This window comes from Falco rusticolus, chromosome 5 (assembly GCF_015220075.1).
Source record: "Falco rusticolus isolate bFalRus1 chromosome 5, bFalRus1.pri, whole genome shotgun sequence".
Classification (NCBI taxonomy): domain Eukaryota; kingdom Metazoa; phylum Chordata; class Aves; order Falconiformes; family Falconidae; genus Falco; species Falco rusticolus.
Genome location: NC_051191.1, coordinates 56,714,530 through 56,731,812, shown reverse-complemented (window position 1 = coordinate 56,731,812; position 17,283 = coordinate 56,714,530). Strand labels below are relative to the sequence as shown.

At 45.6% G+C, this 17,283-nt stretch overlaps 1 protein-coding gene across 2 annotated transcripts in view; it reads left to right on the top strand.

The window, feature by feature from the left end:
- The window catches only part of CACNA1I (calcium voltage-gated channel subunit alpha1 I), a 92,028-nt gene that overhangs the window by 21,483 nt on the left and 53,262 nt on the right, over window positions 1-17,283 (top strand). The window contains exons 4-5 of one of the 2 annotated variants that reach the window (XM_037390312.1): window positions 14,043-14,202; window positions 16,466-16,781. In XM_037390312.1, the coding sequence (XP_037246209.1) occupies window positions 14,043-14,202; window positions 16,466-16,781 (476 nt within the window). Of the gene's footprint in view, window positions 1-14,042; window positions 14,203-16,465; window positions 16,782-17,283 lie in introns of those variants that run through there. The other variant, XM_037390311.1, reaches the window with a different exon arrangement.

The following is a 17,283-nucleotide window of genomic DNA, read 5'->3' as shown; positions in this document are numbered from 1 at the left end:
AGTGATGTGAGTGGCATCAGAAAAGACCCACCATGGACCCACTCCATCCATGTGAGGGCATCAGGGGTGCTTTTAAACACCTCACCTGACCTTTGCAGAGCACAGGCCGTTGAATTTCTCCTGACTGTCCTGGCCGTGGTGCGGTGCCTATCTGTTTATTTTATCAGTATAAAACTTTACTATGAAATTGATGCTGTTTTAATTCCCACTCTGTGGTTAAACTTCTATGTATCTTTCTCGTTATGTAATTCTGTGGTTGTATGCAGAGAACATTTTGGAAGAAAGGCATCCTGCCGTTAATTAAAAAAAAAGAATTAAAAAAAAATCTGATTCCCTGGGAGAGGAAGCACTGACCTGAGGGTTGAAAACTGGTGAAGAGGCTGTAAACAAAGGCTTGTGATAAATGGAATGAGGCTGCATTGGAAAAGGTGCCTAGTGGGGTACAACAAACATAATCAATGGGACCTTTGGCCACAAATCTTTTTTAATGTCTTTTTAAAGTTCTTCATTACTGATCTGAAACAAGAGGGAAGTCTATTAGTGAGATATACTGGTGATACCAAGCTGGAGGTGTTGCAGGTGCTAGCAAAGAAAATGGGAAATAAACCAGCAGGAGGCAGAGGGAGATTGATGTCTTGGTGAGAGTGTGAGATATTGGGGGAGGGGCAGGGGAGTTAATCCCAAAGGCAGATATTCAGCCATGTCAGAAGGCTGTGACGGGACAATGTGGCCAGCATTCACTGGTGGCCATTTCAAAGGCTTCCAGGTGGGCACCCAGGTAGGGACCGATTTTCACTGAATAATTGCAATTTATTATCAGGAGAATGGACAAAGTGATTAGGAACCGGAGTGGTTACCGCATGAGTGGAAGAGTGCTGAAGTGGTCTGTCTGTGTAGATATTTAGCACCAAAAGAACAGTAACACTAATAATCAGCCAGTGTTTGAAAAGTCCACATACTGAAGTGAGAAATTTCAGAGCACTTTCATACTATATGAAGCAAAACAAGAAGCAATGCCAGAAGATTGTGAGGGAGGAAATTCAGAATGACTCTAAGGAAATGGTAGCAACATGGTAGAGGAAGAAGTATCACCTGTTAAATAAGTTAAATTAACTTATAAGTTGGCAGGTGGGCAAGGCTGAAGTTTAAATGCCCAAATTGGCTATGTCTGAATTCTGCTTACCTGCGTTCATTCCTAACATGCTGCTGAAAGCCCTTCCTTCCAGTGTGACTTGTGAGGCTTTGAAACAATATCCCACAAGGAGCTGACAAATGCTGTTTGTGTTTGCTGTACGTGTTATGTATAGTATAGAGGATGCATAGACTCTCCTACCTGAATCACGACAGAAGAAGAAAAGGACATCCAGTGTCACCAAAAGGTGGCAAATCTTCATTAAGGAACAAGTTCTCCACCCAGATCATTATTGGGCTGTAAAACTCACTGCCTTGGGAAGTCCTCCCATCCCCAAATCAAGTAAGAGGCACTGTGTGAGTGAAGTAAGTAAAATGGGATTGTCCAAGAGATGAGAGCTCACATGGAGACACTTAACAGATTTCAAACCTCCTCACATCAGGGTTGGAGCTGCTCTTTAGCTACTGGTTGCTGGCAATTGATTGTGTTTCTTGCAGTTCTCACCAGGATGTGCTACTGACCATTTTGGATTTCACTTCTGGATGAAGAAGTCTGTGGGTCTGCCCTGCCCGATCATTCCTCCATTCGCATGTCATCTTTGAAGTGTACTAGAGAATATGTGAAGTACCCTAGTTTTGTAATACATATCACACTTTCATTAGTATTCCTTCCTGCTTATCTCTTACATTCCTGACTACAGGTCCAGGAATGCTGCCTTTTGGAGTTCTGTTTGAAAATGCATGAAACAAAAAATTAGAGATTGTTCTGGTCCTGTTACCATGTGATTCAATTCCATGGCATTGAGCTGGTGTGACAAGCCCTGTGAGTCCCTGAATAAGTCTAAAGAGGGAAAAAATACCCTCCAGGTCTCTGTTAGAGCTCGTTGCTTTCTGCTCTGGGCATGTCTGTGTCCTGGGCTTGGGGTGAAATTCCACATCTATTTGTTGTTGTTATCCTTTTGTGATTGTGTGGCAGGTTGCTAGGTGAAATGTTGCTGTTTCTGCTAGTTTTTCATTCCCTCTTCTCATGGCAAGGCATGAGGTTTAGAGGGGAGGCTGGTTTTGTTTTATTTCTGCCTGCTTTTGAGCAGGGAGTCTGTAGTAAATTCTGATTATTTGCTTCTGTTACTATGTTTTTTGGCCATTGGGGTAGGAAACGTTTCTTCAGTTTACTCTTTCTTGTCACATTGGTCTTCTGTAAAGAAGAGTCTTTGCATTGTTTGATGTCTTCCAGTTTCCACTTACAATTTAGTAACTGATTCATCATTTGGAAGCAGATTACTTCAGCTGAGCACACTGTGCGGAAGTGAAGGACTCTGTTGCAGTGTTGTGTGGCCACTTTATTGAATAGAAAGTGTATACATGTGCTAATACTTGGTGTGTAAGTGCAGTAATACTTATGTGGAGGTATAGGCGTTAGAAATCTAATGTTATATTCTTATTACTAGTTGTGCAGGAAATAGAATTTCAAATTTGTGGGAAGTTCTGCTCTTTCTAAATGTGTATTTTCTCAGTCAGAACAAGAATAAGCATTTCCCTTCCATTTTAATATGGTTTTATTGTAATTTTAGGTGGTTTGTTGGGCTTTTTGATTTTTTCCTATACTTCATCATGACCAAGAAGTTTAAAAATCAAAACTCCTCAACCATGCCATTCTAGTATAAAAACACTTTCCTTTCCACTAAATGTTGTTTCAATAACTATCACAACACTGAAGTGTCTCCACTTCAATGAAATAGTGTTTTTTGCTGGTAAGTGCTGTGTAGGAAAATCTTGGCCTAGATCCATTTTTCTTTATTAATTATTGTTGTTATAGTATCTCCATGGGTCCAGATAGTTTGGAGTTTTCTACCTTTCTTCTACATATCTCAGAGTTATTAACCAAGTCTTGTTAGCTTAATCTTTCTCATGTTTCAGACCAGGTGAGTGAGACCCAGTGAGCGTCACCAACAGACTCAGAAATACAACTGACGTCTCCTAACCCTGTGTTCAGCTCACTAGACCCAATCACCAGTATAAAAATAGTCTGAAGCAGTTGAACCCTGGAATGGGAAAAGCAGATGTTTTGTATTTATATGCCTGCCTAAAATCTGTATTCCACACTGAGCTACGTGTGTTTGGTGCTGTAACAGTGTCGAAGACAGAGTGGCCTGGCTACGCATCCCACACTTGGCACAGGGGAAAAGTGATGACATTTACTTCTCTAAATGTGTTTTTGAAGAACTAATTTCACTGATGAGCGTGTGTGAAATTAGCTTCTGACTGAGATATATTAGGCTGTAAAACAGTCTCATTTACAGTTAGATTGGACAAAAAGCAAGCACATTTGACAGGCATGGTCCTGCCCTAGCAGTTGGAAATGCAGAGAGATTATAAAATTCCTCTTCTAAGACCATCTTACAGGGCCTTTGCTTCAGAAGCCACAGTCTTTCTGAAAAAGGACTGTCACTTTCTTGTTCACTTCCAACACCGATTCCCTTTCAAAAATGTACTCTTCCATTTGACTCATTTGGAAGTACATTTTTTCCCCTCACAGCTTTATTTGTGAAGTGATAACTGAAACTCAGATACTGTTTTGTTTTCCAAATATTTAAACTTACCGCATCCACAATTCTTCTTATAAGCTGCTCTGTAAATATTTGTTATCGCATCTCAGTGACACACAAACTGTACTTACAACTGCGTGCAAATGCATATATACACAGATTTATCCACATGCAGCCACAGTCCTGAGCAGCTTAGTACAGGGACAGGCTTGCAGCATCCATACACAAAAGTTAAGAGGTCCAAAAGCCCTTTTTGTTCCCTGGTCAGGCTATGTGTGGCTGAAATCCATTCAAAGACGAAGCTGCCAGCTTTCTGTAGGCTCTGTCCCAGGCAGGCAGTGAAAGGGTGGAGAAAAGTCGACAGGGGATGGACTTTACTGATGGGGTCAAGTTCAGTCTATATCCTCCCTTCCCAACCCAATATCCTAGCCAAGCAGCCTGAGGCACTGAAGAGAGCAGTGTGATTTGTGCCTAGAGCAGGCTGTTAAAAGATGCCTTTCCTCAGAGAGGGGGATGGCTTGGAGGTGGAAATGTAACTCAGAGCTGCACTTTCCTGTATGTGCAGCTTTTTATCAAGTAAGTTGAGCCCTAAATCAGACAGGTGTTTTCAGGATACAGGGAAACAGTGTGAGGGGGAGCAGAGCAACTTGAGGATTAATAGAAAGGAGAACAGAGAAGGAGCGGGGCTCGAAGGAGAAAGGCACAGGAGGCAAGTGGCAGGGTTTGCGAGGCACAACACATGAAGGTGTGTGTAGGATAATGTGCAGAAAGTGGGGGTGCAGGGAGGGAGAGAAGGGGAGGAAATCAAGACTGAAACAAGGGCAAGGACTAGTATAAAGAAAATCTGTTGAGTCTCAGGTACATATGCTGGATGGGTTTGCAGATCAATGCTTCTGGGCTTTTTAAGAGAGAGGGCTGTTATAGACCGACATCTTGTAGGGCTGGAGGAAGTCTTCAGTCACTGAAGACAGGCTCCAGTTTTATTTACTTGTTTTCTGATCTTGGTGCTGTTTTTCACGTGTATTCTACAATGTCCAATATATTGTCATTTGTTGAAATGGATAATCAAAGTAAATTTGGGAGAAAAAACCAACCCAAAACAAAATTGCATCCCTGTGTTAGTATAGCATCACGGCAGGAAGCTGGAGAACGCTCTGAAGTCAGGAAATTTGGACCTGGTAATGCCTTGTTTTGTACCATACGTTGCTTAGATCCTTTTTTTTTTTGCAGTCACAGATCATGGGGAAAAGTAATCTTTCCCTCTCTGAACTAGTCTGCTCAATTTCATCATTATTATAAACAACTAGTCAAAAGTCACAAATTGAGTGCTTGTAGGTTGTCAGATGGGTTTAAAATCATGAGATCTAAAAAATAAAAACAAATAATAACAGATTATTTTTATTTTTCCCATGGCTTTCAGATCTTTAGACCTGTGACTCAGATCTCGTAGTCCTCTTCCCCCCCCCCCTAATACTGAGGAATAGAAAATACTTTTTTTTCTCTCTCTCTCTATTTTTTTTTTTTAACTGTGATCTGAGATTGTCAAGTCATAGCAAGATTTCACGCCTAAGGGTCCATGCCACGCATCCCAAGACTCCTGATAAAAATCACAAGGGTTAGCAGCATTTCAGAGTTTTTGTTATTGGAAATAAACCAAGCCTGGAAAAAAAAATCCACCTCAAACCAAAAATCAGTCATAAAGAGACCTTTGCTGGAATCTTTATTTCTCCCTTCCCCTCTAGGGGAACTGCACAGCCAGAATTTTGAAAATGCTGAGCACCTCGCAGCTCCCATTGTGACAGTTCTGCTGCCTGTTCAAACAAGCTCAGCCTCCAGTGTACGCAGTGCTCTCGAAAGCCTAGCCACCTATTTTGCTGCCTAAATGGAGCTGAGCTGTTTTGCAAAATCTGTCCCATGGGACCTATCAAGCAATGGATACCATGGAAATGTGAGCAATAATGACAGTGTATTATGGGGTGAAAGATAATGTCGTATTACACTAATGCAAATTACACTTTGTGTGTGTGGGCAGGGCAATTTACAACCATAACCTTAAAATTCTTGATCTTTGTGTATTTCAGGCCCAATTCTCCTCTTCGCGCACATTTCACCTAATGTCACGTCACTGCCTGCAGCAGAACGTGATTCATGCTAGTGACAGCGAGGGAAATTAGTTCTCTTAAATCTTAACCAGAAGTTGCATTAACTGTTTTACATAATATTTTGCATTATTCTGTCCTACTTACACAGCGCTAGAGATGTGTAAAGAACTTATGGGTGTTTATAGAACGGAGGCAAGTGGCTCGCAGCCACAACACTGGAGTTACCTTTTGTCCCTGGTGTTGGGTGACTCCTGCAATTCTGAAAGAAAAGCTGGCACTGTATGTTTTTAATAGAGTTTTCACTGAAAGTGAATCCAGTCATCATTGCAGTGATAAATGGGGGAAAAATGAGATGAACAGTGAATGAACAACAGTAGCAGGTGGTAGTAGGTGTTGCTTATTAGATGTTCAGTCTTGGAAAAAAGAACAGAATGACAGCAATCCCCCAGAGAGACACCTCTCTAAGAAATAATCTGACACCTGGTGTCACTCTTCAAGACAAGATTACTTAACAGCCCAAAGCTTGCAAGGGGTTAATGGGGTGAGAGAGCAAAGAAAGGGGGCTCCTGACTGAGACCTTTGCCTGCGTTCATTTCTGCTCATGTCACAGATTATGTGGCTATCAGCCATGCTATAGTGGCATGTACTGAATGTGAGTGCCTGTGGTGGGTGAGCTTTCTGTTGCTCGCAATGTTCCTAATAGGGTGCAGCCTGCTTCAGCGCTGGGGTGTCTCCTCCTTTTTGGATCACAGCAAAGCTTGGACTGAGGCCCCTCTTTTTCCAGAGATGTCAGCATTTAGGTGTTGAGGTAAATGCTCTGGATTTTGCCCTTGTTCTTGTGGTCACTGTAACCCTAGAGTGAGGTCTGCAATTAGGAGGTCTCACCTCTGTGCTTGCTTGTTCAAAGCACTTGGCATGGCTCCGGTTTCTGGCCCCTCTCTAGGGCTGGGGAGGCTCCAGCTCAGCAGGGAGGAACTAGTTAGTCAACTGAGTCTTGTGCATCTTGGGCAAAGCTGAAAAATATGAGAGCTCAGGACTGCTGTTTAGGCCACCATGTTCTGTGAAAGACTTGGAAGGTACAACAATAGTATGACCCTTCAAGCCACAGTTCATTTTTGGCATTATTTATGATCTAGTGAAAGGATCATTTTCCATTACCTTGGCGTATATTTCTCATAGCATTCTCCAAAAGTTTTGATTTTGGGTTGTTTTTTTTGCTTTTGACATCTTGATATTATCTTTTTTTTTTTTTTCTTTTTAAAAAAGATCATTTATGAAGAGATCTTTGCTGTGCTGTGTTGGAAGCTAGGCCTGTTTCTCTGTAGGATTTACTGAAGGTCTCCAGCAAGGAAACGTGGCAACAACTGCCTGCAATGTTAAGCCAGGCCAGGGCTCCATGGGACTTGTTGCTATATACCATGCTAAAGGGAATTACAGTTTTCAAGGTTGCTGACACTTCTGTGTGCTAAGTCTCACTAGGAGGGGTGTATTTCCTTGATGTGTGTATGACATTAGATGGGCAGGTAGGAAGGAGAACTCTGAGGAATTCAAAATATCAAGATTCAGCCCTGGCTCTGGCAGCTGAGCCACCTTTGGCAGTGCGCTGAGCGTCGTGGCTATGCAGCACCCATGTGTTTGTTTTCTCAACTCTCTCCCAAGGAAAACAGCGTGTCTTGAGTTTCATTTGCACGCTCTTTTTGGCGGTTGTTTTAGCTAAGTGTGTGTTGGGAGGTGTCGTAAGTGGTATATTTTTCCCCCCTTCTTCCTTTTCTTTTTGATGCTCATATTGCCCTGACCTGATCCATCTAAGGTAGGTGTCTTGTTCTCAGAGTGAAAAGCAGTGAGGTCTGTGCTAGTCCCTGGCTCCCAAAGGAATTGTTTCTAGAGCCTCAGAGCAAGCTTGAGAGCACTCTTTCTTTTACATCATTACACTGTAAACCTACTCTGGAGAGTTCTGCTGTCCCAGCAGGGTGAAGTTCTGGCCAACGGCATGTTCCTGGAGCTTTAGTCTCTCTTTTGTCTCCCTCAGGCTTAAGCTGAGGAGTACCTTGAAGATAAGGACTGAGGACACTTAATGCTTGAACTTGTTCAGTGTCCTAAGGGAAGTCACTGCAGCAAGGTGAGGCTTGATGTGCCCATGCTACTGAGAAAATTAACAACAGCTTTTTGTACTGACAGAAGATTTATAAATGCTAGAAGTGTCATGCTTTGATATTTTCTGTGATCAAGCTGAGGAGTGACAAAGATTTTGATAAATGGAGGTTAGGTCATCAACATGCTGTGCAGGATGAGGTGTCTAAGCTGCTCAGAGATGCTACGAAGCAAGTTTTGGGTGTTGGCAAGGCAAGAGTGGGGTGTTGGTGAGAAACTTAGTGGCACTTGTAAACTATGGATCACGCTGACAACCTGCAAGTGCAAAACCCTCAACCCTAAATGTATCCTACAAATGCACCGGGAATCTGACAGCAAGATCAATGGAAAGACTTTGCTTGTGTCTGAACAAGGCCAGCATTTCACTTTTGTGTCTGGTGCAGCTTTTCCTTGGCAGCGGAACTGGATCAAGGTCTCTCACTACCTTGTACTGTCAACTAGACCTGTTCTTCTGTAGGGTTTGTTTAATCTGGGTCAGGCCAGCCATCTGGACATGCTCGCTCTTGCATAGGTGCAAAACAGACAGTCTGCAATATGAGTGAGGCTGGCTTTGCAGCTTGAGGAGAAGGCATCTGGAACTGCATACTGCCTTTTCCAGCCAAGCTCCTCTTGCTTACATGTGTGCTTGCAGGAGAGGCCTCAGTTAGGAGGAATGCAGCAAAGGGAAAAAGACCTGAGTGGTGAAGGAAGCTGAACGATGAACTTGGCAGTGCCTCTGCTGTTGCATGCACAGCTGATTGGTTTCTCTCTGCAGTAGTTTGCACCCACATTTTAGCTGATGTAAATGAATGCAATGTGTGAAATGACAGCTAAGCCTCAGATCAGCAAGAGATCAGCGAGGAAGGTCACAAGTTGGAGCACCACCTTGCACTGTGCACACAGACTGAGATTATTTTAACTGCAGGGATTGGCCACAAAAAAAAGATGCATCCTCTGTCTGTGCTTTCTGCACAAATACAGTCTTATCTGCTGGAATGGTTCCTCAGTTCTGAAAATTCCCATAAAGGAGCATGCATGGGAAAATCTGGCCAACCCCATGCTAGTTGGGTGGGCTGCCATGTGTCCTGGGGCGGGGGGGGAAGGAATGAAGGCACGCTTGGACAAGCGGCCTGGCTGAGGGACAGAATGATGCTTCAGTCTCTGCACTCTGCAACATGGCCTGCCAGCCACAGTCACAAGTGCCGACGGGGAAGAGATTTGCTTTTGCTCCAGTTAAAATGACACTTGGTGGCTTGGCCCATGATGCAGATAAGTTGGGTGCTGAGAATTATGTTCTCTTCTGTCTGGTTTACCCTAAGCAAGGTAACGATTGCCTCCAACTTCTGTCTCCTTTTGACTCTGCACTTACTGGCTTTGTCCCTCGCTGTAGATCTGGGGAGGACTCAAAAGCCTCAGAGGTAGGTGAGATGTAAGAAACCAGAAAGAACAGGATTTCTTACTCTGTCCTGAGACAATGCCCTGTTTAGATCACGGGGTGATTAGTGCTAGGGAGTGAATCAGCTCAGCTGCTGATTCTTAATCTTGGAAAGAGGTAGGTGTGGAGAAGGCAAAGCAACAGTGATGCCGAGCAGGAGCAGGGGGAGGCAGTGGTACGCCAGCAGGCACACCTGCACAGTGCAGCTGGCTCCAGCGGCCTGCAGCTCACCTCCTCCCCAGCCCTGCCCCGGCTGCCACACTTTCTCCAGGGCTGGTGCATGCCAGGCGAATCTGCTTAGCTGTGATGGCCAGGCTAATCAGGGTTGATGGCAAGTGTCTTCAGGGAGCTACAGTCACTGTAGCATCTGCAGAGTTTGTCAGGGTCTCTGGATGCCGTTGGGGCAAGGCAGAGGATTTGCTTTGCCTGAATCCAGAGAGGAGTTCAGGGACTTTGTTTCGTCTTTTGGCTTTGCTCAGCCCTGTGCTTCGCTCTGACAGCTCACTCCCTGGTGTTCCTCTCACCCTCCCACCGCTTCTCCTCCCTGCGATGTACTTCCCCCCACAACATCCACTGCTGTGCTTGTAGCTTTGCTCCCACAGGATATCCTAGCAGGAGTAGCCCTACTGGTGAGGTCCCATCGAGCACTTTTCCCTACCATGGGTGAGGCCAGCAGGGAGGCATTGTCTGAGCATCATTTTATGAGGATACTTCCTTGGATGACCACAGGTGATGCCATTTTGTTTCCTCCTTTCCCCTGGTCACATTGTGAGGGTGAGTGGGGAAGAGAAAAGACCTTTCAGAGCCTACACCTGGCACTCATTAATATTTTATGTTTCTAGCTTTTCTTCCCCTTGAAGAGCAAAACCTTTTTGTATTCGATGCCCTAGGAGCCTGTTGGGTTGCTGAATATTGCTTCATCAATGCTCTCCCTCTCTGCTTTTCCTCCAGACTGCCCACCCCCTTCTCCTTCCTCTTCTCAGGGAACGTCTAGCCTTTTTTCAAAGGCTGCTTCAGGAAAGGTCATTGTCCCATTCATATTCCCTCCTTGCTGTGAGCCAGCATGGCTTCTGCTCTGCCAATGCTAAAGGGCAGACGGGGATGTGGGGAAAGTCAGCAGTGGGGAGGGAGGCCGGGAGACATGTGCATGTACACTGAGAAGCAGTGCAGAGGCAGAGAGGAGATGTAGGCACAGCCACAGAAAAGAGGCAAGGGAGCAGGCAGAAGTGGCAGAAGGTAGAAAGGAGGCAGAAGCAGGACTTTGCTAAAGAACTGGCTTTCCAGCACCTTCCAGAAGTTGTCATATGAGATGCACTGGTGTTGCTGTGGATGGGGGCTTGTCTGGTGAAGATCCCTTGGAAAAGAAAGGCATCCCAGTTCTCCAGGGCAGTATACTCCCAAAGCTGCACTGACAAATATGCCTTCTGCCCATTTCCATTGCCCTGCAGCTGCTTTATAGAGACCTTGTTATCTCAGCCACCAGGGTCTGCAGTAAATGATCACCCTCCAAGGCTTTTCAGCCTTTCTCCCTCTACTTCACACCTTGTGAGTGCTTGAGGAACCAGCGACCATTTGAAACCTGCTCCCAGTCAGGCTGTGCAGACCCTGAAACACGCTACTCCGTGGCCCTGCCTGAGTGGGGCTCATCCCCTCCCACCCATGAAAGCTTTCATTCACCTGGCAGTGAGGGTCTTTCCTTGGAGACCTGCAGCAGATGCCCTAGTGTGGCTGCTGGACCAGCCCATCCCTTCCTGGGTCTGGGGGACTGCAAAGCACCAGCCATGGACAGACCCATGCAGGGCTGCTGGCTTAGGAAGGGACAGGGAGGCTGCGAGGGCTTCCCCCCCAAAGGCCCCATAGGGGCTGGCAGAGGTGCAGGAGGGGCACTGCCAAAATGCCATAGTGGAGGATGGGGCTCAGGGACTCTGACATGGGTATTGCAGGTAGCACAGTGTAGGCAGCAGGGAAGACTAACAATGGAGAGAACAAAGGTACTGAGCTTGTATTTACATGGCCTTTCATCCATGTGGAAGTAGTAGTTGAAGTACCTCCACTAACTGGATGAACTTAGCAGAGAAAGGCCATTTAATGGGAAACTGATGCCTCTGGTGAAAAATGGGTTCCCAGAGCAATTGTTTTGCAGTTTAGGGCAGGAAGCAAAAGAGCCTTTGTGCAAAGGGAAGTGATGGATTTAGTTTAGAGATGGTTGGCCCATGGGAGAATTGCAGTTGATGTTTGGATGGGTGTAGCTTCAGTGTTTAGCTTTTGGAAGAGCCAATCTCATGTCTACAGTCAGCATCAATGGGTAGAGAAGGATGACTGTTCAACTGGGGTATTTTTTTTTTTTTCAATTGGGTTTCATTTGGACTTGGAAATGGAACCTACCAGTGCTGAAATTCTTTGTGATGTGGTACAAACGCCAAGTGCTGGGGCCACTTGCCTGTGGCCACCTGCCTGGTATGGGGCCACCTGCTGGTTCTTGGATTATGGGCCCAGGCACCTCAGAGGGCCCAGCATGAGGGCAATTGCTATGATCTTAGAGCTTTGGATAGCACAGTCCTGTACCATCAGTAGCCCCTCTGAGAGTCAGGATGTTTCCAAAGAAAAGGCAGGCAAGTTTTGCAAGTCACTTTTCTTCTCTTGGAACATGGACAAAATCTATTTTTTCCAAATTCTGACCCAACAAGTGTGTATTCTGTGAAATTCTGGTGGGAATGTCTGTTCTATCTGTTCTGTGTTTCACTGTAAGGGCAGTCTCATTCCTCCAATTACTCCTGCTCTGAGATGGAGCTAGCATCAACTGATCTGTAAAACATCACCCCCTCTTGCAGTGCTGCTGGCACAGCTTCCCATGTCACTTGGCTCTCCTTAATGTGCTGACCAGGACAGTTTATGGGAACTACCGAGCTTGTGCTGTGAAGCAGCATTAGTGCTGGAAACATGCTGCACTGCAGTTGAGGGTGTGTGGCCTTAAAGCTGAAGCGTTGTGCAGAGCATTGCTCCAGAGCCTGGCAGGTCGCAGCGACAGGCAGCAGGGCACTGTGGCTATGCTGTTGGGCTCTGTGCGGTGACAGATCAGAAAGCTATCGGTGACTCACGGCATGTCCGTGATCCCCAGTGAGTGGCTGGAGCTGTGCCCCTGCACTGCTGAGTTACTGATGTAGTCTAGAAACTGCCTTAACTGGTGACTAGTGATACAGCTGGGCAGTCAGGCAAGCAGGGCTTAGCTGCTGCTCCACAGCCTGGCCTTAGAGCTAATGTGATCACTCCTTGTCCTTCATGATCCCATGTACCCGCTGTTAAGCATCTTCTCCTTCGTGTGCATCACCTACCTGCAAATACCACTCCTGTCTCTCCTACCTCCATCTACCCCCCTGAACATTCCCTCCTGAGCTACAACAGTCTGATGTCCCACACCAGGCACCCTTCTCCCTCTCCCTTCAATGTGCATGCACCTGCGCGGTCCTGGTCCCGCAGGCATCACTTCCCTCCCTCCTCCACAGCGTGAGCAGCCCGGGGAATAGAGATAGTGTAATGCATGGCATTGTGTGGCTAATTACTTGATGCTGGGCACACAAGGGGGATTAACTTGTGCCTCAAAGGGCTGTCAGAGAATCCTAATCTTATCTTCCCCTCCTCTTTCCTCTTCCACTGCCATCAGAAGTAATGAACTGGTTATAAATACTTAATTAGATAATTATTTTCTGGCCTACATGGAACATCTTCAGTGAGGGAACTCCCTGGGCCCCCCGAGGAGGGACCTCTGTGGAGGCAAGGATGACCACATGAGGTGTTTGCAGAGGGGTAAAGGCAATATGGTGATGATCAGGAGTTCTAGATTTCTGCCAATACCTGGAGAGCAAAGGAAAAGTCATTAGCTCCATGGAGAAATGAGCCTATCCTTACCCCTACTTGTGGCTGTGTGACTTGAAGAGCCAGAGGAGAAAAGAACCCCCATAAATAATGTATTAGGTATTTAAAATTTTTTTAAAGAAAAGGTTTGTGGAAACATTTGCACTGGCCAGGGGTGCTGTGCTGACAGCATTTCAGGCTGTGTTTGCTGCTTGAGTGCCCCATCCCAGCTGGGGAGGGAAGACTAGCTAAGAGAGGAGAGTACGGTCTCCACGACTGTTCCCTGATGATACTGTAACTAAGGAAACCAATTTATGCCAGTTTATGTGTGCTGGAGAGGTTCATCCCACTAGGCAGGCTGGCCTTTGTCCATCAATGCAATTCTCACAGCGTGCAGTTGTTGAACTGGGATGACTTTCAGTCCGAGCTGTCTAAGGATGGGGCCATTGAGCTGCTGTGCACCTTTGGGATGGTTGTCACTCCATTGCCCTTCAGCAGGGAAGAGGGTGGGAGGGGTAACAGTCAGCTGATGGTACTAGAATTCTCGTTCCCTTTTCTTCTTATTGCTGCAAACGGAGGTCTAGGGTTAAGAGATCACAGCAGCTCTGCTGGCTGCCTGTCAGTAGAGGTTAGGACAAGAAAGGGCAACAATCATAAACCTATCCTGTTTCGGGCAGTAATTAATTTCTGACACTTTGCTTTTATCTTCTTGTGGGTCTTTTTTTTTTTTTTTTTTGTCTCTCTCTCTCCTAAATTTTTCTTTCCTTCTCCTTCCCTTCCTTTTCTCCCTGTTTCTATGTCCCTCCATCCCGCACTTGCTCCTTCTGCTTCTCTTCCCCGCTGCAGGCATGCGCATCCTTGTGAACTTGCTCCTGGACACTTTGCCCATGCTGGGAAACGTCCTTCTTCTCTGCTTCTTTGTCTTCTTCATCTTCGGCATCATCGGGGTGCAGCTGTGGGCTGGGCTGCTCCGCAACCGCTGTTTCATGGAGGAGAACTTCACAATGTGAGTGCCTGGGAGACAACGTCATCTTCCTTTCTTCCAGGGATATTTCTCTTTCCCCTTCCCTGCTCTCTTGTCTTCTGCTGCCTGGCTTTCTGGGTATTGCTTACTCCAAACAGCTCTAGGGGGTAGTGTGCAGAGTGTTGGCTACATCTTGCAGTAGAAAGGGAGGGAGGGCGAGGGCAGCTGTTTTTTGTCTGTCTTCATGGTCCACAGATGCTCAGACTTATTTGGATTTGGCCAAGGCTCAGGCTAGCATAACTGCCTCCTCCAGCCATGCCCAGGGATTCAAGATGCTGCTCCTACTCCAGGAAAGAGTTGAAAGTGAAACACCAGCAATGCCATTTTTCTATTGAACTTGCTCCCTCTTCAAAACACAACTACCAGAGGAGTCTTACAGAAAGCTGTAGTGCTGACGTGCTGCCTCATGCTTCCAGGGACATCTTTGGCACCTCTGAGATGGAGCTGAGGTCACTGTTTGGACAGTAGTGCGTTCCCTCCGGGGTCTTAGGAAGGACACAGGGAAATTGTTGGAAAATTTCAGAAGTAGAATTGCACATGGGAAGTGCCATGGGGAAAGGACAGAGGGTTGCTGGAAGAGGTGTCCCACAGCTGCATTAGTAGAAGTGAGACCATCAAAGTACAGAATAGCTGCTTGAATGGGACAAAAGAACTGTGGGGAAACATGGGCACACATCTGGCAAAGAGAGCCTGGAGCTAGCACAGATATCGATTACAAATACCTGAGGTTTATTCTGGGGAGGTCAGGGTAGAACCTGCAAAGCATGGCTCTCCTCCCCAAAGGCAGTGGGGTGGAAAAGCTCCTGCCTGCCAGGAATTCTCTGACTACCCTCCCGGGGAGCAGAGCACCAGTTCCAGGGCACAGCTCCTCCTGTTGACTTTCTGGCTTTAGCTGATCTTGGGCTTTAAAATGTCCTCTTAAAACCATATACTAATCCCAGGTGTCCTATCAGTTTAGACTGTTTAAAAAAACCTAAAGCTGTAGATCAGTTTAGACTGATTAAACAATTCTGAAGCTTTAGATCATCTCAAATTGGAAAAAAAAAGGAAGTGTGAAAATACTATCAGCAGAACAGCAGTGGGGTTGGAGAGTCAGAGCTGCTTAAAGCAGCCTTTTACTGTGTTTATATATTCCTTGGGGGGAAATGAATGTTTTGGATGATTGTCCTTTGTATAAATCAGGGTAGTACTACTTTAATGAGTGTAATTACATCCATGCAGAGTTGATGTAACTGAGAAGTCAGTTGGGGCTGCAGCCTGCGAAATGACAGATACTAGAAATTCTTTGGCTGACCATTACTAGAGAAATGCATTCTGCAGGCACCCAGTCCACCAGTGACGTGGATGCGTTACAACAGATCTTTGTGGTTTAGTCCCGCTTCATTTAGGATAGAGGCTTTCTGTTTTCTTTATCATCAACACCTGTCCTCTTCCAATGACACTTAGTGAAAAAGTCTGCATTCATGCAGTGTGAAAGCTGTGTATTGTAGCACTGCAAGCAATGCACCAGATAAAGTTTAATTGAAAATTTTAAATCTGTACCTTTCACTTCCCTGATCATTAGATCATCTCCAGCTAGGCAAGCATAGATGACTTTAATTATTCATCCATTTGGAAGGTGCTTGCATTATTTAGAAAAAAGCATGTGAACTTGTCATGAAACATTGCACCCATAATGCCAACTGTCAAGGAGGAGTCAAAGTTAAGGTTAAGTCAATTTTAACTTTGCATCTCCTGATTTTTTTAAGGCTTAGCTGTGCAACCTTAATTATGCATGAATTGGATTTTTTTTTAAAGTACAGAAGGTTCACTGCCAAATGTTATAAAACATGTCCATCAATGGTTACATACATGAGCACATCACAGTAAAGCCTGATGAACTTCCTTAGTATCACTGCATCTGATTTAGCTTTGATGCTAATGGAGAGTGTGATCAGCATGCAAATCTCTGCCTTCCAGCTTTTCTTCATCTCTGTACAAGCAGATTGTGTAATTTGACTTGGGGTGATCTGATGGCAGGCAAAGGTCTGAAAACTGGAGATTCACCCTGGAAATTTCCCATTTTCCAGGACCCCTTTCTTCCCTTCCCTTCTCCTGATGCAATAAACCTGGAAATCCCTTACCCAGTGCAGTCCCTGTGTCAGGACGGGAGCTCCCGTCTCCACTAGTGTCACCCATGGGAAGCTGTCTGTTACACAGACTTCGTTACACAGACTTTGTTACTGTGTTTTTTTTATCCTTGCAGACAAGGTGATATTGTCCTGCCCCCTTATTACCAACCTGAGGAAGATGATGAGATGCCCTTCATCTGCTCACTGTCAGGAGACAATGGAATTATGGGCTGTCATGAGATACCTCCACTGAAGGAGCGGGGCCATGAATGCTGTTTGGACAAGGATGATTACTATTACTACAGCTCAGTCCGGCAAGAGTTCAACATCAGTGGCATGTGTGTCAACTGGAACCAGTACTACAACGTGTGCCGTACAGGCAATGCCAACCCGCACAAGGGTGCCATCAACTTTGACAACATCGGGTATGCCTGGATTGTGATATTTCAGGTAAGACCGAGTTAGCCAGGATCCTAACAAGGCTCAAGCTATTTTTCTTTTTTCTAACTCAATCTTTCTGTGCTCCCGTGATGGTTTCTGCAGGGTATGATACAGCTACAGAGAGAAAAAGTCCTTGTAACTACTCTGGCAAGAGAGACAGAGTGCACACTGTGAACGGTATTCCTGAAGATGAGGAGGAACATAGAACTGTTCCAGGCCCTTGCTGAAATAAGCTACACCCTTCAGGCCAACTTGTACCAGTTTTCCCTTGATCCAGATCACTATAGCAAAGCAATTTTTTTTTATTCCCAAGACATGTTGCAGATGGGAGCTAAAACCTGTGCCTTTTTCTTTTCCACCGGCTGTACACAGTGTCCAGTCCAAGGGGCACAGAAACCTGCTGCAGGTTTTTCCCCTGCTGTGATCCAGGGAAATGAACTATTTTAATGAAATATTCCTGCTGTGGGCTAGCATGATCTCACAGGCTTTGACAGTGTGCCAGTGTCACCAA